The 25632-nt window shown below is 57.2% G+C and overlaps 1 protein-coding gene across 1 annotated transcript in view; it reads right to left on the reverse strand.

The window, feature by feature from the left end:
* Window positions 1-9078: 9078 nt before the first annotated feature.
* Window positions 9079-25632, reverse strand: part of PARD6G (par-6 family cell polarity regulator gamma) — a 54635-nt gene continuing 38081 nt past the window's right edge. The window contains exon 3 of the mRNA XM_028524218.2: window positions 9079-11752. Coding sequence (XP_028380019.1) covers window positions 10941-11752 — 812 coding nt within the window. The 3' untranslated portion in view covers window positions 9079-10940. The remainder of the gene's footprint in view (window positions 11753-25632) is intronic.

Consider the following 25632-nt stretch of genomic DNA (forward strand, 5'->3'; position numbering starts at 1 on the left):
CTTTCTTTGAAAAATGCATGCCCATATTTCGTACCTTCTTATTCAGTCACAACCTATCTTGTTTTTCCATTATAGTTATTTTCTCTATTGCTTTTTCTGTACTTTAATTAGAACTCTGAACCTTTTTAAAAACCTTCATTCCTAGTGAAAACTAAGAGGAAGGAAATATGGAATGCCTGTTACACCAGTAAACTTTAGATTGATATTTATAAACAAATTCAATCACTTGTAGAAATACATCTATAACACAAATTTTTTAATATTCCACAAGAAAAGTTTACTAATAGTCTTGAATATCCTGAGTTCCTCTATAATTTGCAGCAAAACACAACTATATCTGTGCTCCATCAGCCTGACCCTCACCCAAACTCGCACTGCCCCACACCACACCACACAAAAACCTTCAAAACCCACAATTTTCCTCTAGGAGCAGGCCAACCTCTGCTGGTCCTCCGCAGACTGGCACTGCCTCTGCCTCACCTGCTCCTCCTGGTCCCAGGAGGCGCCAGCTGGGGGCTGCTGGGCGTGCGGAGATGCCATCACCCCATGTGTGTGCCCAAGCACCTTGTGGGACAAGGAGGCGGCTCTGGCGCCCCCTGTCGGAGAGGCCGTGCAGCCCACTCCTCGCAGCTCAGGGCCGGCCCCGGGGGCCCCTTCTAGCCCTCCTGATTGAACTTGGGAAAATTCCAGCAGCAATGTAGCCGCACATGCCGTGACTTCTCCTAAAGTAGTTACACTGCGGTTGCAAACTGCAGCCCCCAGGAAAAGAAGCGTCTCGTGTCCACGTCACTCGCTGCTGGAACACAAGGACAAAGGCAGCCGGCGCCGTGGTCCCAGCTACATAGTGACGACGAGTCACAGACCCACACCAGCTCCGAGACCCCCCAGACGCTCCTGGCCAGACAGTCCCGAGTTTAGCAGCCCGAGAGAGAAGCAATTACCCGCTGACACCGTCGACCTGGTTCCTCAAGGCCATGTGGGACCCACCCAACGTGGCTACAATATCAAGGTTGACTTACATCTGCAGGGAAAACTGGTCGCCGTGACTACAGCAAAGAAGACCCTCTCCGTTAATCATGCCACTTATTGGACCAGAACTGTCCCCGAACTCGGTCTCAGCCCTTCCCCTGGCCGAGCACACGGTGAGCCCGAGACGCCCCCGGGCCGTGGTCCCCTGGGGCGTGGTCTGCTCTGACACGGACCTTCCTCTCACCAGGGACGTTTCTGACACAAACGCTGGCCCCCCAAACCGCCGAAGAAGGGTCTGGAGAGAAGAGCGCGCGTGTAAAGAGCCCACTGCCTGGAGGCCGCCCGTGTGTGCGGGTCCCCGGCTCAGGCGTCCGGCGCCTCCGCGTCCGCACGCAGGGCCCAGCGCAGCACGATTCTGTCCCGGTCCTCGAACGTCGGACAACGGGAGGCGTCCTTCGCTCCCTTACCACGCTCGCAGGACGCCGATGTTCCCGATTTTCCTTCTGTTCATAACCAGGAACGAGAGGGGGGAGCTAAGCGGCCTTGGAGAGCGCGTCCACGCGAACCCTCGGCCCGCTCCGCTCCTGGAACCCCCGGACCGCGCTGCGCCCCGCCCGCCCATGAGAGGCTGGAGACTGTGCGCGCCGCGCCGCTCTTTCCTCGTTCCCACGAGACCCCCAAACCTATCGGAACCCGAGACCCGTGTTCCGTCTCCACCCCACCGCCCTTCCCCCCAAAGGGTCCTCGAGCCTGTCATGGTCTCCCGCACCTCCGCCCACCCGCAGGTCCCGGTCCCCAAACCTCACTCCTCACCGGTCCACCCGAATTCTGCGCGGCCCTACCCCTCCCGCCACCAGTGTAACCCGCTCAAACCTCCCGCAGGCGTCTCCGGTCCAACCCTCCCCGGTGCCCGCCTCTTCCCAGCATCACGCACCAGACTCCAGTCCTCCTTGCAGACACCAGCCGCCCCTCCCTCCTCACCCGGGCTTGCCCCGGAACCCCGACCCCGACCCCGACCCACCGGGATCGCTGCCCACCCCCCCCCCACGCACCTCCGCAGTCCTACCACCGCTCCCCCGCACCTCCATCCCTCACCGGGCAGCGTCCTGCTCTCCTCCTGGGGGAGTTCTCGGAGTTTCCGGGACCGGCCTCGCCCGCACCCGGCTCTGCTCGAATTCCAGAGACCTTGGCCCCCGCGCTACCCCGCCGACACCCCTCCGCCCACTCCTGCTCGTCCTTGGGCGCGCCCGGGTCCCTCCGCGGCTGTGGGGGCAGAGAGGGGACGGAAGGGCCGCGGGGAGGGGGGTGGACAGGCTGGACCTGAGAAGGGCTCCGGGACCAGGCCAGACCGTCAGGACCGTCAGAACCGCAGGGGGGCCGAGCCCAGCGCTGAGCAAGTGGGGCCCCGGCGGGGCGCGGAGGACGCGGACTGGAGGGCGGTCTCGCCCTGGGAAGGGAGCGCGTTCACTCAGTAAAGACGAGTGAAGCATTTACTGGTGTCAGCAAGGAAAGCTTTTTTGTGTGTCAGCCACTCGGGTATTATCCACCTGCTGCACTCTAAATAACGGCAGAAAACTCCACGATGCACACTTAGGTGCAGCTCACTGATTGCACACTGGATTGCAGCAGAGCAGCGTGTTTCCTGGTGACCTCAACCACGGAGTTTCTCCTAATTTATGCACCAGATGACAATGGAAAATGCTTTTCTTCATAACATGCCTTCAGGGCATATTTTCAAGGCGAAGAAGAGCTGTGTGTGTGTGTGTGTGTGTGTGAGAGAGAGAGAGAGAGAGAGAGAGAGAGGTGGGGAGAACCGGTCAGGAGTTATTCACCACATGCAGATTAGATGGTAGTAGAAAATGTTTTTATGACATGCACTCAGGTGTTGTTCACTAGTTGCACACTAGAAGGCATCAAAGTAGTGCATTTCCTAGTGACATTTACACAGATGTTACTCCCAATTTACAAACAAAATAGCAGCATAGAAGAGCTTTTTCAGGTGAGCTCCACTCAGGTGTTATTCCCAAGATGTTCACTAGATGGCAGAAAAGAGATGCATTTTTTGAGAACCTTCAAATGGAGTGATTACCAGTTTCCACACTAGACGGCAACATAGAAGCGCTATTCTCCATGACCTGCGGTTAGGTGTCATTCCCAAAGCGACATTGAATGGTAGAAGAGAAGGGGTTTTTTTGATTGACGGGTGTTATTCACCAGATGTACACTGGATGGCAACAGTAACATTTTATTATAAAAGCCTTGTCAGACCTCCAATAATTTTTATGATGACATACAATATTTTAAAAGATTTTGTTTATTTATTTTTACAGAGAGGGAAGGAGAAAGAGAGGGAGAGAAACATCAATGTGTGGTTGCCTCCTGCGTGCCCGCTACTGAGGGCCTCGCTGGCAATTCATGCATGTGCTATGACTGGGAATTGAACCAGTAACTCTTTGGTTCGCAGGCCTGCACTCAATCCACTGAGCTTCACCAGACAAAGCCATACAATAAAATCTTAAACACTACTTGCACACTAAGTGGCAGCAAAAAAAAGAGCTTTTTTTGGTGACAAGCGGTCACATGGTATTCACAAGATGCACACTAGATGGCAGCAGAGAATAACTTCTTAGGATCACTTACACTCAGGTATTATTCATTATTGCACACTAGATGGCAGCATAGCGGTGCATTTGATGGTGACCTCCGTAAGTAAGTCATTCCCAAGATGCATGGGTTATGGGAACTGTAACTTTTTCTGTTGACGTATAATCGAGGGTTATTTACTGGTTGCACACTAGACAGCGGCAGAGGAGAGCCTTTTTGGTGACCTCCACTTAGGTGTTATTCTCAAGGTGAACACTAGATGACAACACAGAGGAGTTTTTTTTAACTTAACTTTTTCTTGTTTCATTAATGTCACTTCGAAAAGGAACCCTGGAGCCTAGGCTGTGGTTTCTGATGTGTGTAAATTTTAAAGTACATATAGTCAAACATCTTTACCATATGCAGGGTGCTGTGCTAGGTATGTGACGTTAAACGATAAACGTCTTGCAGCTGCAGAGGGGCACCTAGAGTATACACATGCGCATCTTCCCAGCAGCCATCCGTCCGTCCGTCCGTCCGTCCATCCATCCTTCCATCTAGCCACCCAACCATCTATCCGTACAACTTGAAGGCAGAGGGAGCCCACAAGTGCCCAGTTAGAAGTGCAACACCTGAACTTGAATCCAACACCTGTCTCCTGTCGACTGGGTGGGAAACCCACTTCCTGAGCTTATCTTGCTGCTTCCATACAATGCTGGGAGTGGGACGAGAGCATTCGTGAACTGGCACCTGGTAAGTTGTTTGATGATAAGTGCATCTTTCTTTAAAGGCAAATTCTGAGATTCCACATGAGAAATGTGTGTTTTTTCTGATGTTTCAACAGAATGTGATCTTGACAGTGCTTTGTATTTGTGTGGCATCTGCAGTCTCTGCCCATCGGAGTCTTGGATCAGTCCTGTGGGAGAAGCATGTGAAGCTTTTCTTCCTGCCGACGAGCGAACTGGCAGAGGGTGAAGCAACTCTTCTTGGCCTGTAGTGGGCAGCTGGGAAAGCAAGAGCCAAATGGAGTGATTGGCTTATTTCCTAGCATATGCTGCCTAAGAATGACACAAGTATTTTTTTAATTATTTATTTATTTTTAGAGCGAGGACAAGGGAGAGAGAGAGGGAGAGAAACATGGATGTGAGAGGGAAACATCAATGGGCTGCCTCTGGTACATGCCCTGACCCAGGACTGAACCTGCAACCCAGGCATCTGCCTCAACCAGGAATCAAACCAGCGACCATTCGCTTTGTGGGATGACACCCAACCAACTGGATGCAATACTGGGTCCTCCCCACCTGCAGAGGCCTCCAGAATCCGGGTAGAAGGTAGAAGAAAGCCTGGCAGCCGGCACAGCCCAGCGGTGAGGAGAGACGCCCCCCACAGGGGGCTGGAGCAGCTTCTCTGTGCAGCTGGGGCTGCTCTCCCAGATCGGTGATGACAGTCCTCTCACCCCTGTGTCCACTGTGCTTGTGCCAAGGAAGGGCACAAAGACTCTGGTCTTTAAAACCACAGGACGTAAGGGGCACACAGGTCCTGTCCTCGCTGGAAGGAGATGCAGTTCGTTTGGGTTTCCCTGTGGGGACTGAACGTCATACCCAGTTGGAAGACACCACCGTCCTGTTACCACCAGCCAGCCCAGACCTCGCTGCCCTCCCTTTTCCCACCAGAAGCCTCCAAAGTGCTCTTAAGTGTTCCTTGCAGTGAAGGACCAGCCATGGCAATAAAGCGAGTCTCACTACAAAGGGAATCCTGCTTTTTTGCTGGTGGAGGGTCTTGCCTTCAATTTGTAAAAAAATCGCGCCAGTGACGTGCAATACGAGGTCTGAGTGTCCTCAAAACACTGTCTTGTGGCCTTTGAGGTCCCTTCAAGTGCAGACCTCAAAAATGACATCGCTCCCTCTATTTCTGGTCCTAAAGTGTGATCAGACCGCAGGCCAGTGGGGGTGTGAACACCTGAATGATGGTACACAGGGACCCCAAAGAGAGAGGCAGGGGCTTCCGAAGAACACATCAGCTAAGGATTTAGAAACGTGTTTCCGGGGTGCTAACAACTGGGAGTTGTGTCTCATTTGCTCTTTTTCCCATTTTTTTACTGTGGTAGAATACACACAAAATTTACCCTCTCAACCATTTCTCAGTGCACAGCTCAGTGGCATTTAGCACACCCACACGGCTGAGCAGCCACCGCCACCATCCTCCCCAGAACCACCTCGTCCTCCCAAGCTGATACTCGGTCCCCTTCAAACGCTCACTGCCGCTCTGCCTCCCCAGCCCCTCACGCCCACCACCCACTTTCTGTCTCTGATTTTTCCATTGAGGCATCACTTGCATGCATGCATTCCATCCCTACAGAAAGGACCCCAGGATTTCCCCTCCTGTGTGGTGTTGTCTGGCTTCCTCATGGTCCACGACACCCGCTGAGGTTGTCACTACAAGGAAACCAAGCTGATGGGATGGAAACAGCACAAGCTGCCATTTTCCTAGACCTCTGAGCTGCTCATCAAAGCTGGGGCTGATGGCTCCACACTTGTCCAAGCTGCCTGTGAGGTTCACAGCCATTCTGCCATCTCTGTGGTCATCAGTAACTTGAAATTCGCCAACATAACCATGCTTCATCCACAGAGTTGGAAACCAGACTGTGACTTTGAAGCAGGGGCTCACAAGACCTGGCACGTGCCTCTCTTTCCGGCATTGTCGGTACTTTTAAGCGCATCAGCCAGGACACATGTGTGCGCCGTTGTGACGGCACGGAGAGATGTCTCTGACTTTGACAACTCCACATACCTCACGTAAGTGAGACCCCTCGGCATCTGTGTCCCTGTGACTGGCTCGTTTCACTGAGCAGCATGGCCTCCAGGTTCACCCAGGTTGTCATGGGAGTCAGGACTTCCTTCTTTCTGAGGCTGAGAAACGTCCCACTGTGTGGAGGGGCCACATTTTTCTCACCCATCCATCGCCCGTGGACACTTGGGCTCCTTGCACGTTCAGCTATTGTGGATCATGCTGCTGTGAACATGGGTGTGAAAATATTGTTCTCATTTGCTTCTAACACTCTGAGTATCCGAGGTACCAGTCGGGCTCACCTGCGAAGCACGTGTCACAAGAAGTGACGTGCAGTAAGACCCCAGCCACACGTGTGTGGTGAGGCTGGGAGTCAGTTTCTTCTTTGTGTCTTCTGTATCTTACACAAAATCAATGTGCATTTATTTGTCTAAGAATGTAAGTGGTGTGTCATCAGCAGTGTTGTGGTTGGGAAGGTGATTACGTCCAGTCAGCCCACGAGGTCCATGCACGGTCGTCACGGTCCTTGCTGAAGGGGCTGCCCGACTGTGTGCACCTTTCAGCACTTGGCATTGGAGGGGCAGCAAGCAGGTCCTTGGCTTGACTGTTGATCGCCCCCAACAGCTGAGTTCCAGGACACACGAGTGATTAAAATGTCTTTACTACCTCTGAGAACTGAGTGCAAGAAAACGAACAACTGTGTCTTATAGGGGCAAGTTCTCCTGCCAGAACCAGTCCCATGAAAGTGTTCTGGGAACTCTTCCTCCTGCACCGCTTCCTGTCCCATCGCACGAAGGCTGCAGGCACGCACTTCACAGCAGCTCTGTCTCCCGGATGTTCACAGAGTGGGGGGGGGGGGACACCCCACGGCTCCCCACCCTGCCCAGGAGCCCGGGGACAGAGACTCTCTGCAGGGCAGACAGTCAAGGAGCCAGAAAGCAGCAGAAAACGTTTCTGGTCTTGACACATATTTAATGTTTGTTGGAAAGAACCCTCATCGCCACACCTGGAGAGTTTAAGTAAGGCTGTCTGCTGGGCCCGTCCCACCCCGTAAGCTGCCTGCAGAGACGGGGCTGCTGGTGGCACTTCCTCCTGCCTCTGTCCTGGAACTACGTCACCACCATGATTTATCCTCCACGTATCCTCTGGGCTTCGTTCCGTCCAAGTCTCTGCCTAACGCTGGGGATGGAGCAGGAACCAACGGAGCCCCCGGCCCACAACAGCCACGCGCTGAGCTGAGTCCGCCCTGCAGAACCAGGGAGGACACCGCCAGGCGATGTGGGAATCGGAGTTGAGAAGCGGACACACTCCTGCTTCGACTTTGGTGAGGAAATGCACTTGGTAGCACTCTGCGGCAGGACGTCTGTGTGCCTGCAGCAACAGCCCACCTCCCCCCTCTCCATCCCTCTCGGTCGGACTCGGGAACAGCCCTGTGGGGCCGTGTGGGTGTGGGGCTCAGGGGTGGGCAGCAGCTCGGGAGGGAAGCAGGGTCTGGCACGGCACCATGGCCACTGTCCCCACACGTGGGGTGAGGAGGACTTTGGGCACAGAGAAGCCCAAGCTGGGGGCAGGCACCGAGGGGTCTGTAGCCCGGAGGGCAGAGGGCAGCCCTGCGAGGTGTGGAGGTGGAGCAGGGGCTGGGCAGGGGTGGGGGACCTGTGGGTGGGTCCTTCTGGAACCTGGTGGAGAAGTGTCCTGGGGGTCGACTTTCTCACACATGTGTGTGCACGCATGTGCTGTCACTGCACACACAGGCACACTGCCAGTTCTGCCCTGGGAGACTGACTTTACTTATCACATCCAGCCATACTGTCCTGTCTGTCATTCTCTCTTAGCGCTGAGTCACATTCCGTTGTAGAGATGCACCCAGCTCCATCCATTCCCCCAGCGACAGACACTGGGGGTGTTGCCATGCCTTGCCTATTGAAAAAAAATGCTGCAATGAAATAGGGATGCATATGTCTTAAGTTAGTATTTTGAGGGTTTTTTAAATACCTAGAAGTGGAATTCCTGGATCACAAGGTAGTTCTATTTTTAACTTTTTGATGACTGTGAATCCTGTTTTCCACGGCGGCTGCACTGGTTGACATTCCCACCCACCAGGCACCAGGGTTCCCTTTCACCACGTCCTCGCCAGCACTTCTCGTCTTTTCGGTGATGTCCCATCAGGCTCTGAGGGTGAGTGTCCAGCTGCTGCAGCTTCCCTGACGTGAAACTGGGCCAGGGCTGCCTCCGGCTCACACGGCCGCGTGTGCCTGACTCTCCCGGAGTCACTGGTGCCCCCTCTGTCACCGTGACATTGGTGACTCCCTCCGTACGGGGACTGTGCGGCTGTGCACCGCAGTCAGTGATATCAGAATGATAGTGTGTCCGTGGAAATTTTGCAAACCTGAGTATATTTTGGAAAAGTTGTGAGTAAGTAAGTATTCAGAACAGCTTTCTCAAAAGGACTTCAAAAGAAGGTTCTTGGCCTAAGACACGAGAACCTCTCACCAAACATGACTATAATTGGGTAATTTAAAATGATCTACTACCTGAGCTTGGGCCCATTTTTCTCATCTGTAAAACGAGGACAGTGCCTGCCTCCGGGGAAACGTGAGGGGGCCAGTGAGCGGACAGGACCGCGCCGGGCACGTGGCAAGCGTCCCAGGCCTCCCACCCACGCCGGAAGCTCCTCGCGGCTCACTGTCAGCGCTGGCGTCCTTTCTGCCATTCAGAACACGAGGGGAGAACACTGGGAAAAGGAAAGCAAACGTTTTTATTCTTTGATATATAAAACCAAGAACACTTTGACATGTGATACAACATTGCTTCTTGTTTAAGAAAATGGCAGAAGGATCGAACTGGGTAGAAAAATACTCTCAAGTGGCTGTCCCAGGCAGTCTCTACCCCTAAAATGATGAGTGAGTGGTGCACAAATTTGAGTAAGCCTCTTCTTTTCTTTAGAAAAAACCTTCACATTTGCTTAAAAACTTAAAATAAGGTAAGAAATATAACTTCCCTTCTTGGTAACAGACCCAGTTGTTCGACAAGATACTCATGAACCATCAGTAACAGTAAAAGAACATTTCCTTTGTGGTAGTAAATTAGCATTACATTTTTGGTTATATACTACTTGTCATAGTAAAGAAGAAAAAGGAAAGAAAAACGTGGGGCTGCTGGCGCACCAAACCACAGGCGCGCAGTTCAGTGGGGCGCGTCCGGAAGCGAGAGCGCCCCCACTCGGCCCTCGCGGGGGAGGGTCTTTGGTCTGCCCTGTGCCTAGGAGCAAAGCAGACAGAGCCTGGCATTCAAATAAAAAAGTCAAACCTAGGCACAGGAAACAACTCCTCCGTCAAAGCTATTTCTGAACAATAAATAGTTTCTGCACAAAAGAAAAATAACATGCTTCTCGCTTAACAAATTCAGGAAAAACGAAAACAGTGTGAGATACAGTTTTCCTTCTGTTACCAGCCTGACATCCACGAAGGCGGGACAATTACGCCGCCCACCAGCAGGGGGTGCTGGGCCACAGGGGAAGCAGCCGCACGGAAAGGGCATCTAGAAAAATACTTTTACCTGGGCTCGTACGAAAGTTGTTTTGGTCAAAGTTTAGTTCTGAAAATATAACTGTAACATTTTCTCCTCAACATCGGGTTCACACAGAATATGCACTTCATATAAAATTTCATTGGTATAAACATGAGTAAACATCAAAATTACTAAATATGTAAATATTGCTGGAAGACCGAAGTGAAGTGACAGCGAATTTAATCCACGTTAGAAGCCACCACGTCTTGTGTGACTTGTCATTTAAAAGCGAAGAGAACCTGTGTGCCCAGAAGTCTGAGCTTTCGAAGTCCTGCAAACACGTCTGACGAGAGGCGCTCGCAGCCCACGAAGCCGCGGGAGGGGCTGGCTTTTGTCTCCGAGTCCACACCGGCTTCACCCCAACCGGCGCCGGGGCAGCGCGCCGCGTCCCCGCCGCCCACCCGCTGGCCCTGGGCCGCGCGCGGTCCCGCGGCAGGACCACCCAGGGGCGCGCTCTCTCCCCACGAGGTCTGGGAGCTCGGTGCCCACTTGGCTACTTGAAAGAGCACCACGAACAACGAAAGCCGGAGGTTCGTCTTCCGCGGTCACACCTGTCGCAGGTGCGGGCGCATCTGTCCTCGGAAACCAGCCCGAACCTTCCGCACGGCGTCGGCCGGGCCGCAGGGTCCGCGCGAGGCGGAGGAGACTCGGCGCCAACAAGCAGCGCGTGTTTGCGTGGCTGAAGTTAAAGACATGAATGTGTCCTTTTAAAAAGTAATTTTAAAGCTTCTTTTTAAAAATAAAGTTTTTGAAATTTAAAAATTAGCCCTGGACCTGTACCGGCCTGGAGCGCACGCGCGTGCCCTTTCTGTTTGTGGAGACATTTATAAAAATAGACCGCATTGTTACTTTCTGTCCTCAAGCTGAAACAAAGGGCAGGGTTGCGGAAGAAAGGGGAGGGATAAATAAAAACACAGCAGGAAGGGTCACACATACAATTACTTTCTTATTTGAAAATGAGAGTGCACATTTGGGAAGTGGGCTCCCGCCGAGGCGGAGGCCAGGCCGGGACGCTGCGGGGCGCCGCCCTGCTACAGGGTCACGGCCGGGCCGTGTTCCTCCACCCCGCCCGGGGGCAGCGCCAGGCTGTGGCGGGGGTCGGAGCGCAGCGAGCTGAGCAGCCTGAGGACGCTGCCCTCGCGCCCCAGGCCGGACAGTCCAGATGCTGGGCCCGCGCCGTTGATGCGGGTGAGGCTGCCGGGAGGCCGTGGGAGCGGCCGGGGCTCCAGGGCGCCCTCGAGCACCACGTCGGGCTCCTCGTCGCTCTCCATGTCGTCGGGGTGCAGGCCGAGCGGCGCGGGCGCCGGCAGGCTGTGGCGGCTGGCCACGCTGTCCGAGGAGCGGCCGGAGCTGCCGGACGCGCGGCCGCCGCGCAGCACGTTGTTGCGCTGGTTGGCCGGCTTGACCGTGACGATGAGGTTGTGGCTGTTGGCGATCATCATGTCCGTAACCTGGTCCAGGGTCTTGCCCGCCACCTCGATGCCGTTCACCTCCAGCACCTCGTCGTCCACAGCCAGCAGCCCGGTGCTCTCGGCCAGGCCGCCGGGCACCAGGCGCGAGATGAAGATGCCCGGCACCTTCTCCAGGCCCTGTGGCGCCACCCGCACGCTCGTGCCGTCGCGGATGTAGAAGCCCAGCGGCTTCTGGCAGCCGTGCCGGTACAGCCTCACGCGCCGATGCGTCTCGGGCAGGATGTCCACGTCGATGATGGAGGACACGGGGCGGAAGTCGTGCGGGAGCCCGATGTGCAGGTGCGGGCGCCGGCGGGGTCCCTCCTCCCGCAGCGCCAGTGCCTTCCTGCGCCGCGACAGCGAGCCGGTGGCCAGGCCGTGCTCCGCCTCCTCTGGAAGAGCAGAGGGGACAGTCAGGACAGGGGACACGCAAGGATGAAGCACAGTCTAACCGCACGGGGACACCCGGAGCCCGGGCTTCCTGCCATGTAGCGGCTCCGCCTGCGGCTGCTGCTCACCATTCGGCCGCTTCCCCCACTCGCCAGCCCCAGGGAACTGCACACACATCTCACACACACGCCTCGGAGTGGAACCGCCTGTTCATTTTGTCACCCTCCTCACACTCCCCTGTTCTGTTAAGTATCAAACAGCCCCCAGGATGCCATGTGCACAGCCATCCTGGTGCCCGCTGAGCTGGCCCAACAGTGCTCACCAGGCAAATATTTGAGGCCAAGTTCAAGTGCAATTAACTTTCTACACATCTCCAAACTGACCCACAGCAGCCAATGAAATGGGGGAAGGTGAGAAGGCCGAGACCAGGCACCCGGAGGAAGAACATGAACACGGGACAGGAGGGTGATGAGGGCCTGCCGGGCCCCTGGAAGATGGTGCTGAGGACGCACCAGGACCTCCTCCTCAGCAGGGCGGCTGCAGGGTGAGATCGTCTAAAGTCACTAGTTGGGAACCCTGGAGTCGCGCTGAAGGCTTGCAGCGCCAGGAAGAGGAGCTGCATCTAACCGTGGTCAGTTTTAGCACATCCCCCTACTGATGCCATAGCAGCGCGACCTCCACCCCAGCCCCGGCAGGCCGCTGTGCACTGGTCACCTCGCAGCTCGTGGGGGTGGGAGCCAACGGAGGCCAGCAGAGGCCAGCGGAGTCTGTCCTCCAGACACTGGGGGTCGATGCCGGGCACTGACTGCTGCTGCCGGTTCGGGGATGAGGGCCAAGAGGAGAGCAGGGTTGTGGCTGCCCACCCCCTGCCCTGGCCCTGCAGCAGGCTCCTGCCTGGTGGCTTACGTGGCTTCCAGGAAATTTAAAGGGAGAGTGTGCAGGAGCCGGACATGAGAGACTAGAACATTCAAAAACAGCTGCACACAGAGGACAATCAGAAAGCGACCACCCTTCCGCAGGGAATGGCTCAGAACAGACCTGAAGAGACATTACGTTCACACCACAGGCTGATTCCAGGCACAAAGTGAACCCTGCAAAAAGTGTTTTTAAATGACAAAAAACCCCACACACCCTGGGGAAGGGGCAGATTCTGATTTCTAGACTTAAGTTATTAGATACAAATGTCCAGTGTTCCACTAAAAACAACAGCAAAAACAACAAAAAAACACCCAAGAAATTCAAAGCAACAGGAAAATACGGCTCATTCAACAGGAAAAAAACCAAACAAACCAGAAACTGTCTCTGAAAAGACTGAAAAGACAAGAAAGCAATGTGTGAAAAAAACGAAAATATCAGTAAGGGATAGAAAACCTAAGAGGAAACCAGACAGAAATTCTGGAGCTGAAAGGTACAACAACCAACAAGAACAATTCACCAGGGGGATTCAGATGTCGCTCTGAACACACAAAACAAGGAATCAACAAAGTCACAATAGAGTGTGCAATGTAAACTATTGTTACTGAGAAGTCAAAAGAGGAAAACTGAGCCCTGACCAGTGTGGCTCAGTGGGCTGGGGGTCATCCTGCAAAGCAAAAGGTCAACAGTTTGATCCCTGGTCAGGGCACTTGCCTGGGTTGTGGAATTGTCCCGGTCGGGCGCGCACAAGAGGAAACCAGTCAATGTCCCTCACCCTCTTGTTCTCCCTCCCTTCCCCTCTCACTAAAACTCAGTAAAATCTTTTTTTTTAAGATTTTATTTATTTGTAGAGAGGGAAGGGAGTGAGAAAGAGAGAGAGAAACATCAATGTGCGGTTGCTGGGGGCCGTGGCCTGCAACCCAGGCATGTGCCCTGACTGGGAATTGAACCTGTGACACTTTGGTTCGTGGCCTGCGCTCAATCCACTGAGCTATGCCTGCCAGGGCAGTAAAATCTTTTTTTAAAAAATGAAGAATAGTGAGTGAGCAGCCCTCAGGACCTGCGGGACCCCACAAAGCACACCGTAAATCATAACACAAACGGTGCCCCTTTAACGTGGAGCCGAGCTGCCCACCCAGAGGGACCGGCTTGCGCGTCTCAGGTCTCGAACTTGTGGTTGTTCGATCAGGACCATGGAACGGGTGGGGCCCCAGCAGACTCGAGCCCCTGAAAACTGCAAACATAACAAGAGAATAGTCGTTCGGACACTAGACGGATGACGGCCAGACTGAAAACTGGAAACGTTACTCAGAACTGGGGTCACTGTGCCTTGTCATCGGCACCAACAGAAACACCCTCCTCCCAGGATACAGTCACCCCTCCCCTCTCACAAACACCCCCTGCCCTGGCTTCCTGACAGGACCACTACTGGGCTTCTGCCCGAACCCGTGCTTCCTGAACAGCCAGCCCTACTGATCTCACACAAACGCGTGCTGCTTCTCTTTCTGGAAGGCCTTTTGTGTTTAGGTTAGCACAACCAACGTGCACATCACGGGAGTTCCAGATGGAGAGAACAGGGTAGACAGAACATTTGAAGAAACAGTGCCTGAAATTCCCCAAATTTGGTGAAATGCTTGAATGTAAACATCCAAGCAGCTCAACAAACCGTAAGTAAGATGAAGTCAAAGGGACCAAAACCGAAGCACCGTACAATGAAGACTTCAAAACACAAAGACAAGAGCGACTCTTGGAAGCACAAGAGAGAAGACGGCCACGGCATAAGGGGGTAGGGGGCTCAGTAAGACCAGCTGCGTGCTTCTCATCAGGAGCTTCGAGGACGGGAGGCAGTGGGCCTGTGTAAAGTATCACTAAAAGGGAAAGAACCGTCAGCCAAGAATCTTATATCCAGCAAAACTGAGTGAGGAATCCAGATATTCCTGGACAGACACAAGCTGAAGAGTCTGTGAGCGCCAGACCCACCCCCCAAGGAACGCTGCAGGACGTCCCGTGGGCGACAGGAAGGACCCCAGACAGGACCTGGAAGACTTGTGGAGAAATGCGACCTCAGCAAAGGTGAGCACCTGAGCAGTTACAAACGCTAGCATTACTACAGCAAGGGCCAGGAACCGCACTTGTTGTTTCCCCGTGATTTAAGACACTAATACACTGAAAGGAAAATTTAAAGGAAAAAAATAATTATAAAATTTTAACAACCTAGTATTATTGTTGCTTTGGTTAGTAACATCAAATTTTGTTTTCTATGACACTTAAAAGACTAAAGCATTTACAAGAATTGTTTTAGTTTATGTTTGGGGCACACATGTATAAAGACGTGGTTTTTGTGACACCGACAACCCAAAGTACTTAGAATGCACTTGGAACTGTAAAGGAGCAGGGCTGTGTCTGTGCTGAAGTTAAACAGCTGTACACTGATATCAGAATGTTCTGACTTTAGGAAGATAAATGTACTCTACGTGGCAATCACAAAGACAACAGCTATAGAACAGACATGAAAAGAAGAAAGGAAATTAGATATTTTACTCCAAAAAATTAACTAAACACAAAGAAGACAAATGCAGGAAATGAGGGACAAAACACCTACAAGGTGACATAGAAAACGAACGGAAATATGACAAGTAATTCCACTCTTGATCAGTAATTACTTTAAATGTAAACGGATTAAACTTTCTAATCCAAAGACAGAGACTGGCGAAGTAAATGGATGAAAACACGTGGTCTGACTACGTGCTGCCCGCCAGGGACCCGCCTGGAATCCAGAGCCGCCGCAGGCTGAGCGGGAGAGGGCGGCGGCGGCGGCGAGAGCAGGGGGCTACACTGACTCCAGACAAAGTCGATTGGAAATGAAAAACACGCAAGACAGAGGAGGGCACTGCACAGTAACAAAAGGTTCAACAGAGCAAGAAAATGTAACAATTACAAACATTTATACACCTAATGACAGATCATCAAAACATAAAGCCAACACCGATATAACGGAAGGAAGAGAGTTCTGTAACAGCGACTGGACTTCCGCACACGCCTCGCAGAATCTGCATCGCGAACAAGCGGAGAGAAGGTCTGCGAGGAAACGGAAAACTTGGCACGACGACCCACCGACCCCCAACAGGCGCGCACTCAGCTCCCACAGCGGCTCGCAGAGCTGCCTCGCGTGCGCGTACGTGTAGACTGCGCGCACGTTCCGGGGGAGCGTGAGCACGTTCCGGGTGAGACTTCGCACTAGAGTGCGCGCACGTTTGGGGTGGAGTGCGCGCACGTTTTCCGCGGGAGGGTGGGCGCACGTTCCGGGGTGGAGTGTACGTCAGGCCTCCAGTTAAGTCTCCACAGGTGTAAAAGGACACACACCGTACAAAGAATCTCCTCTGACTGCAACAGAATAAAGCTGGACATCAATCCCACAAAGACAACTGGAAAACTAACAGACGTGTGGGAGCCAAACAACACACCATTAAACAGCCAGTGCACCCCAGGGCTGAAATCACAGGGCAACCAGAAAACACGTGGAGATGCGTGAAAATACAACCGCAATTTAGCGAAACGCACAGAGCACGGTGACAGCGGCGGCCCCCTTTCACCGCTGCCGTTGGCCACGGCGCTGGATGTCCCAGCCAGAGCGGTTGGACAAGGGAAAGAAAGAAAAGGCCTCCACATTGGAAAAAAGGAAGTAAAATCATCTCTATTTTCAGATACGATCCTACATGTAGAAAATCCTAGAGACTCCACAAAGAGTTTCAGATCCAATACATGAACTCGGCGAAGTCACAGGCTGCAGGTGGACGCGCGGGAAGCAGGGGCGTTTCCACCCACAGGCGGGAGGGCCGCGCGCAGAGGCTGCCCGCCCGGCAGGCGCCAGTGGGACACAGAGCCAAGCATCCCCCCAGTCAGGAAAACAGCCTGCTTGGTCTCTTCCCCTTTTTTCCATTCTACGTCATTTTGTTGTTGTGTGTGTGTTTGTTTTGGAAGGGGGCTCTTTCAGGAAAGCACTGGGAGCAGAAGGAGGTGGTTTGTGGGGACGGGAGACCAGGGCCGTCCACGCAGGGCCGCTGGGCAGGAGGAGCCACCTGGGAACCGCGCCCCCTCCCGGGCGCAGCCACACGCGCAGGTCCGATTTTGCACAGGAGTCTGCACTGCACCCCGGGGCCTGCCGGTTTGCGGCAGGAGCCGACTCCGAGCTTCACTGATGGGAACTTGACAAGGGGGCGGGGGTCCTCACCCCCCAACTCTGGCAGGTGCCCCATAGCAGCCACAGCAGGGACCACGCACGGCACCCATGGCACAGTCTGCATGTCAACAACACTGGCCCCACCTCGTGTGTCTGCGAGACAAAAGACGGATCGGTGTCGAAGAAACAAGCCGCAGAAGGCACAGGTGGGGCAGCCGGGTTGGAGAAAAGGGGACACCGGAGGAGAGTGACTGGGAATAACCGTGGGCGCCGCCAGGAGAACGCCCTCAATCGCCTGTAAACGAGGGCGTTCCCCCAGCTCGGTTCCCTCGGAAAAGGCCTTCACACCTCCCTCCACTGATGGGCCTGGCACCCGCCCCCCAGGGCCCACACATGTCCTGCCCTGCTCGCCGCTTGTGACTGCTTCTGGGGTGGGGATGGCACGTCGTCCCGCCCAGGAAAGGACTTCGAAGGCAAAAGAACACCCGGTGCAGAGCAGGAAGTCGGGCCACTGGGCCCGCACGTGCTGATGCCGGCACACCTGGGCGTGCCGAGGGCTAGGCACCGGGACCCCAGCCTTCCACTGACTGACCAGTGAACTGGCAACACCACCAAACACATCATCACCATTTTTTATTCCACGTTGATATAGCTAGGTCCAGAAAGACATTCGAAATAAGGTGAGTTTTAAAAAATTATACTTGTAAACCCTGGCCGGAGTAGCTCAGTGGATTGAGCGTGGGCTGCGAACCAAAGCGTTGCAGGTTCGATTCCCAGTCAGGGCACATGCCTGGGTTGCAGGCCACGGCCCCCAGCAACCCCACATTGATGTTTCTCTCTCTTTCTCTCCCTCCCTTCCCTCTCTAAAAATAAATAAATAAAATCTTTAAAAAAAAATTATACTTGTGACCCATGAACATGTTCTGCTCTGCCCCACAGACGTGCCCACAGCATGTGGACGCTCCCACACGCTCACTGGGCACGTGTATGGCCGTCAGCACCTTTGTCCCGTTGGTTCCGGTGTGGGTGACCAGCTGGCGTGCTCCCACATGCTCCCCGAGCTCCTCCGGTACACAGCCATGAGCTAGAGACAATCTGTCCTGAAGAAACCGAGAAGCTAGTGGCAGAGAGAGGCGCAGACACAATTTGAGTGACGCTGTTTGGAAAGCGCAGTGACAAGAGTAAGCACTGGACGTGGTGGGGACAGTGCCTCCTCGGGTCGGGAGCTCGCCTCCCACCCACCGGGAGGAGGAGCCAAGCAGAAGGAGAGTGGCCAGGCCAGTCCACAGACCCACACAAACATTAATTAAAACACAACAGGAGACACGCTGCTGACATCGGAGAAAGGAGACTCCAGGCCAAGGGGCTGTGGGGAACAGGGACATGGAGGGACACAGGAGGACAAAACTGTAGCCCACAAATGATGCGAATTATGTGAAAGTCACGGGAAGCAAAACTAACAGCTGAAAAGACTAGCAAAACCCCCAGAAGAGCTGAGGAAAGAGAGGCCCACAGTTACAGCGGAGATGCCCACCCTCCTCTCGGCAGCTCATGGACCAAGTTCACAGAGAATCAGCGACACACTCAACAGTGCAGCCAACCGGCAGGAGCCAGCAGACACGTCGGAGCAGCCACACGGTGGGACACGCGTTCACGCCCCCGGGAACATGGCAGAGACAGACGGTGCCCTGGATGGTGCAAACCGACCTCCACAGAGTCTTAAACACAGACACCACACGCTGTGCACATGTGAATCATGAGATCAAACCAGAAACCGACACCAGGGAGACCACAGGAAGGTCTCCAAACACTGAGAAAGCCACCAACACACTTGTAGGTAGTTAACCTGCAGCTCAAAGGGGGCGTCTCCAAGGAAGACACCGCACTGACCTGTGAGAACCCGACCGGCGGCCAAGCACGCCCGGCTGACCAGTGCGGGCTGGGCAGCAGCACACGCACCAGAGAGGGAAAGTCAGGTCAGCGCTCTGGGCCCCAACCTCAGAAACCCAGAAAAAGTGAACTAAGCCCAAGAGAGACACAGGGTGCAAACGATGAGGGTAAAACGTGATTCAGTGAAACGGAACACCTGAGAAGAGCAGAGAACACCCGTGAAGCTGCCAGCAGGGTCTTTCTGCTGCCACAGATGCAGGCCCATCTCTGCCGCCCCCACCCCAGACCAAGCTCTGTGGGCACCCCCCACCCCTGGCCTGTCTCACACGCCCGGGACACCAGGCCCAGAGCACGGCCAGCGTGCCTGGTCCCGTTCCTGGAGTCCAGGTCCTCCCACGTACAGGGAATCCCCCCACTGCATGCTCTCCTCGAGTCTGAGAGGCCCCAGTGCCCCAGCCTGTGGGTGGGCTCAGCTGGCTGCCATCACCCCACAGACGGAAAGGTCACTGTTGCACCCCTAGCCTGCACACCTGCCTGGGTGGCAGGTTCAGTCCCGGTGGGGGCACCTGTGGGCGGCAGCCAACCCAGGTTTCTCTCTCACGTTGATGTTTCCCTCCACTCTTCCCTCCCTTCTCCTCTCTCTAAAATCATTTTTTTTAAAGTTAGAGGGAAATAGCTTAGAGCTCTCATTTCAGTGTATCTGTGGGGTCCACACTGCTGGTCCCCGCTGTCCTGTCTGAATGTCGCTCCCACAGCAGAGCTGACCATCGGGCCCTGGGCCTCTTCGGACCCTCAGAGAGGACGCATGTCGGGGCCTCGCACACCCAGGGGCGAACCGCACCCCCCTGCAGGATGGGGGCTGCACCTCCAGGCTCGGGTGTGGCAGGAGCAAACGCTGAGCAGGTGGGAGGAGGGGGAGGGACCCCGAAAATGCTGAGCAGGACGGTGGGCTCGGGCCCTGGGTGGTCCTGCTGTGTGCATGCGCGATGCCTCCCCGGCTCTGTGACCCAGGTCTGGGTGGTGGCGCTGCGGGTGGGCCAGGCTGCGCCTCCACCACCCGCGAGTCTGAGCTGGTGACGAAGGTTAACGATATGCCATACGTTGGAAACCAGCTGCCGAAACTCACAGGTGAGCAGCTCCAGGTGTCTGTCACAGCCGGCAGCTCCGAGGGGGGCAGTGACTGTGCCCAGCCGCTCCCCTGGCCGGGCCACGCGGGCTCCGGTGAGGTGCGCAGGCGGGCAGGCCTGCTGGGCGGGCGGGGCGCTGGAAGAAGGCGCGGCTGACCCGAGCCTGACGCTGCACCCGGAGCCCCGCCCCCTTCACACGGGAAGCTCCGAGTGTGGACTCTGTTAGTCAGAAGTTCCCAGCCGACCTAAGACAAAAATTCCCTCTACAGCATGCCTCATTCCTAGGGTTCAAACCTGGGCCCCTAAAACGCGTTTTTACGAGACCAGATCGTCACAGCTGCTTTACCAAGCGACCGCTGAAGTCTCGTATTCTCCCCGAAGTGCATTATCACTAGGGCAGGACGGGTCCTCCGGGGAGATGCCCACCCGCCCCCTCCCCACTGACAGTAGGTGACGTTCCCGGCTCCGCCCCCAGGTCCTGCATCAGCAGGAGACTCCGCCAGAGCAGGACCCGGCGCACAGCTCGGCCCCGTGGGCTCCCGCGACCCGGGAAAGTGCTGCTCGGAAACCCCTCCGTGCGACACAGCCGGCGACCTCGCCGCGACCCAGAGCCAGGCGCGCGGGGCAGCGGTGGACTCAGGTCCCAGACGAGAGCGCCGTCACGCTGCCCGCGAGGAACGCTCGCTCCTCGGAGGTTCTTCCCCGAGCTCCTTTCAAAGACCCGCGGGCACCCCCTCCACCCCCACCCCCACCCCCCACCGATCGGCCCGGGTTCGGGTCTCCCAGCCTCGCGCCGCACCAGCTCTGAGGCCCCTTCCCATCTCACGCACCGCAGCGAGGCGGGCAGGGGGGCGTCGCAGGGGCTCGCAGTGGCAGCTGCGGCGAGGTCATCGGGCAAGGATGGCACCGTGCAGCCACCGCAGCCGCCTGCACGGAGCGCGCACCCGCGCATCAGCGTGACGGCGACGACAGGAAGGGCCGCGAGAAAGTGCCGTCCACACAGCGGCCGTCAGACCGTGAGCACCGGCTCACACTCCGCAGACTCGACACCCAGAGCCAGCAGGCGCCCTGCGGGATGACAGGGTGCTCGGGCGAGGAGGGGGCTCCACCCCTGCGCTTCATTCTTGGAGCAGGGACCCTGGCGCCGGGCGGAGGGCGGTCGTATTCCCTGGGAGGGAGGACGGCTGGGCTGCGGGCTGCGCGGCCACCCCCTCCGCCGGCCAGGCTGGCCCTGCACCCTCCGCTGCCGTCCTGCCCGCCCAGGGCCAGAGGGGGAAGAGCTTCCTGAGCAGCCAAACTGGGCGTCAGGGCCGCGGGAGCCCATCCGACCTGGTCCCCGGGGAATTGTCAGGGCCGGACACCGCAGGAAGTGGGCCAGTGAGTGGACGCTGGCTCCCTTCGAGGCGGGAGCGGTGTGGGAGTACAGGGGGTGCTGCTGCCCGCCCCTGGCTGCGGTGCGCACGCAGGGGGGCCTGAGCGCTCCCACGGCGACTGGACGTCCGTCCTCCGCCTGCCGCTGCGAGGCCGCTCCAGTCTCAACTTGTCCCGGGCAGGGGCGCTCCCCACGCCTGAGCGAACACGCAGACACACGCGAACCTTCTGGAAGGGCCGCCCCGCCGGATCGGAGCAAGTCAGGACAAGGCCTCGGCTCCGGAATGTCAACACCGTCAAAGGCCACCACGCAAGTCGAAAGACAACGTGCGGCACGTTCACGGAGGGACCCACGACCCCTCGCGGTCTCCTCCGCGCCAGACTCTGTCCCGAAGCCTTAAACCGTCTCCTCGCTCCGCAGGCCCCTCCCGCCCCCAACGCGCAGCGCTCACAACAGGCGCCCGGGGCGGCACGTGCCCGCCCCGCCCCGGCGCCTCCGCTCCCCGCCGGGTGCGGGCGTGAGGCCTGGGCGGCGCCCCCGTCTGGCAGGAGCCCAGCCCTGCAGGCGCGGCCCGGAGTCGGAGGGTGTGGGGCTGCCCCACTGCGCACGCGCGCCCCGGCCTCCCGGGAACTGGCTGCAGACGCGGAGGAAGTTCTGTGGGCGTTTTCACCGAGGGACCCGCACGGGCTGCGGGGGCGCACGCAGGGAGCGCAGCGCGGGCGTCCGGCCGCGGGCAGCGCAGCTCCGGCGACACGCAGACGGGGGGCGAGCGGCTCTTGGCGAGCAATGGTCCCTCCCGCCTGGAGGACCTCCCGCCTGGAGGGCGCCGCTGCATCCCAGCCCCTCAGACGCCTCCGGGGGGGCCCGGAGCCAACTCTGCGCCCCCCGAGCTCGGACCTGGCCGGGCCGGGGGCTTCGAAATGCTGCCGCCCTGCAGCCCTGGGCCGCCACTGTCGCCTTCTCCGCAGACTTGCCGGTTCCCGGCGCTTTGCAGGAGGCAGAACCGCACGCGGTGATGCCGGTGGGTGTGCCTCCTGCCGCCCAGCGCCGTGCTCTCCAGGTCCCTGCGGGCCGGAGCCACCGCCAGGGCTTCGTCCCTTCCTGGGCGACCGGTCCCCTCGCGGGTGGGCCCCACTGGGGGGGTCCGTGCGCCTCGGTGGATGCTCGAGTTGTTAGGCTGCGGCGAGTGTCACTGCCACGGATGGTCGGGATCGAGCTCGTGTGTGGACGTGGGCAAACACCCGGGAGCGGCGTGGCTGGTCGAGCTGCTGCAGTCTCAGGGGCCCCCACTTGGGGGCCCAGCTCCTCGACCCCCCAGCACTGGTTTCTGTCCGTCCTTCCCACTGGCCTGGGCATGCTGGCACCTTGCGCTTTTCTTGGGAGGAGCCGGTCGAGTTCAGACCCTTCGCCCGTGTTCAGCTGCGCTGAGTGTCCCCTGCTGAGTCCAGGTTCCGGGTCTCACAGGACAGACGACGCAAAACACGTCTCTTCTGTTGTCTCTCCGTTCTCCTTGCAAGCTCTTTCTTCCACACCCGGGGGTTTTACACTCGGATGAAATCCAGTTTATCTAGTCTTTTTTTTTTTTTTTTTGCTCTTGTGCTTCTGGTGTTGTGTTTAGGAAACCATCACCTCGTGCAAGGTCGTGATCCTGTGCATTTCCGAGAAAAGTCGCAAACAAACGTGGTTGTGGCCCTTGTTTCAAAAACCACAGAAACGTAAAGAACACCCTGTGCTTGGGGGCCAGCCTCGAGGTCCTCCTGTCCGCCCTGCACAAGTTGCCCGGCCCGAAACGCCAGGCGCCAGCAGGAGGAGCCTGGGACCAGGGTGACATAAAATTGAGCAAACCAAGCACTCGAGGTGGACAGTCCTGATTTAAGAAGCTACGTCCCGTCGAGTTCAGCTGCCAGCTTCCCCAGCTCCGTGCGAGTGCCAAGGAGCCCGTCACAGAGAAGACGCACCGGGACCACGTGCAACGGCAGCAGCTGCCCAGCAGGGCGGCAACCCTGGCAGACACACCTGGGAGATGGGGAGAAAGCACACACCCGTCTTCACTTTTCCCGTGACAAGTTTCCTCAAACAACAGATCTTTGCTGCGGTCGCCTCAAAGTGAAAATACAGTCAACTCTGAAGTGCGTTTCCCTGCTGCCAAGGAGCCACGCCAGGGCTCTGGGAGGCTTCGGACGGCCCCCCGGGGGCTCTGGAGAGACACACTCAGTGCCCAGGGGCTGCTTGGGGGCTCCTGGGCAGCCGCCTACTCTGTCCTCTGCTGGAGTCCAGGTGCTGGGAGCAGAACTCAAAGACGGTGGGTCAAATGGACCAACAAGCAACACAGAAGGAACAGCCCCGGTGGCCCTGCCCCACCTGGAAGGCTGCCCAGGGCCGGTCCCCCGACTGTCCCGTGCAGCCAAGACACATGCGTGTCCATCCAGTTTCTCTGGACCCATGGAACGGACGGGACAGGTACACACACACACACGTGAAAGTTTTGTCCCGGGAGCAGCTCGGGCAGGCGTGCAGGCCGGGAGGCCCCCAGGGAGCCGCTCGAGAGCTGGAAGCCCAGGAGCTCCGGGCGTGGGCCGGAGGTGACCGACGCTCAGCCCCTGCACGTGGGCTGCCTGCAGCCCTCAGGGGGCTGGATGGCCCCCACCGTCTGCGTGACTCGGTCTGCTGACTGGGATGCCACCTCACCTGAAAGCACCGTCCCCACACTGACAAGTGACGTCTTGGCCATCGAACAGGCACCCTTGGGGACAGACAGGCTGACACATGAAACTAACCATCAAAATCCCCCCCACACGCAGTAACACGCAGAACAACAGCTCAGGGGCCGTCTGGTGGTGGAAGTGGGAGCCCACGAGTCACCTCCAGCTGCTGCAGCGAGGCGGCACAGGCAGGTGGCACGGGCGGACAGCACAGGTGTACAGCACAGGCGGGCGGCACAGGTGGCGGCTGGAACGGCAGACCATCACCCGGTGGGGCTGCGGAGGCTGAGGCTGCGCTCAGGCCCCGGTGGTGGCCAGGTCAGCGATGCCACGTCCTGGCCCGGGTCCTCACTGTGCGAGCCAGCGACAGGCTCTTCCCTCCATGCAAGGACCCGACCCTGCCTGTGCCTGTTTTAACCCTAATGCCCCAACGGACCCTCGCCCTGGCGCCGGGGCTTCCCCGTATGGGCTGTGGGCACCACTCCGGCCCCAGCACCGCACTCGCCGTCACAGCCGACTCCTGTGTCGGGGCAGAGCTTGGCTGCCACGCCACCAAGGGCACGCTGCTCCTGACGGGCTCTCCCTGAGGTGCGGCCTCGGGGCTCAGAGCCGAGACCAGGGCGGGACGTTCCCTGCTGGCTCCTCCAGTGGCAGTGACCCCGCTGTCCCCCAGCCCCCAGCCACTGCAAGGCCACTCTGCCAGGAGGACAGTCAGTCCTGGGGGCTTCCTGGAGGGGGCGCTCTGGAAGGAGAGAGAGGCTTGTGGGTTCTCGCCCAGGGTCTGTGGGAGACCGGCTCAGGCGTGCAGGAGGGAGGAGTCATGAGGAAAGTTGGGAGGAGGTCAAAGGGGTCGGGGGCAAGTGGACACTTCGTGAAACTGTCGGGATTCGGGTTTAACTGAAAAGTATCAGCGACGGAGAAGCACTCGGAACTCCAGGCAGTAGCAGCCGTGGGGGCGGGGCAGCGAAACACCCGGCCAGCCCCACAGGACGTGCACCGGTGCTTTGTGACCCGCATTTCCTACTTCCTGCCAGGAAGCGCACGCACGCACGCTGAGACGAGACTGACGGACGTGCCCCGCGACGAATCTGAACTCAACGTGCTTTTCCGAGCCCGTCGCCCACGTGCGAAGTGTGTCTCCTGCTCCCTTCTTGGTGGAAAGCAAACTGCCCCCCACAACCCCGACCACTAGGGAGAGTCCGGCGCAGCCACCGCTGGCGGCAACAGCAGAGTGGTAGGGACCTGTGAGTTACGTCTGACGACAACCATCACCTAAAAGGCATTCTCAGTAAAAACTCCACCTCCATGCCCTGGCTGGTGTGGCTCAGTGGATTGAGCGTGGGCTGCGAAACATAGGGTTGCTGGTTCGATTCCCAGTCAGGGCACAGGTCTGGGTTGCAGACCAGGTCCCCAGTGTGGGCCATGGGAGAGGCAACCACACACTGATGTTTCTCTTCCCTCTCTTTCTCTCTCCCCCTCTCTCTAAAAATAATTAAATAAAAAGAAAACAAGAAAAAAAACTCCGCCCCAGCAGAGGGTGGCTCCCAAGGGCCAGACCACCGGGTACAAGGGCAGAAACTTCTGCCTCTGGCTGGAGCACTGCACTCAGTGCCTTTGGGGCCAAGTCCTCCCTGAGCTTGCTGAGTTTCTGAGCGCAGCCCCAGGCCCCCAGCCCCAAGCTAACAGCCCCGCCCGT

The sequence above is a fragment of the Phyllostomus discolor genome, chromosome 9, assembly GCF_004126475.2.
Source record: "Phyllostomus discolor isolate MPI-MPIP mPhyDis1 chromosome 9, mPhyDis1.pri.v3, whole genome shotgun sequence".
In the NCBI taxonomy this organism is placed as follows: Eukaryota; Metazoa; Chordata; class Mammalia; order Chiroptera; family Phyllostomidae; genus Phyllostomus; species Phyllostomus discolor.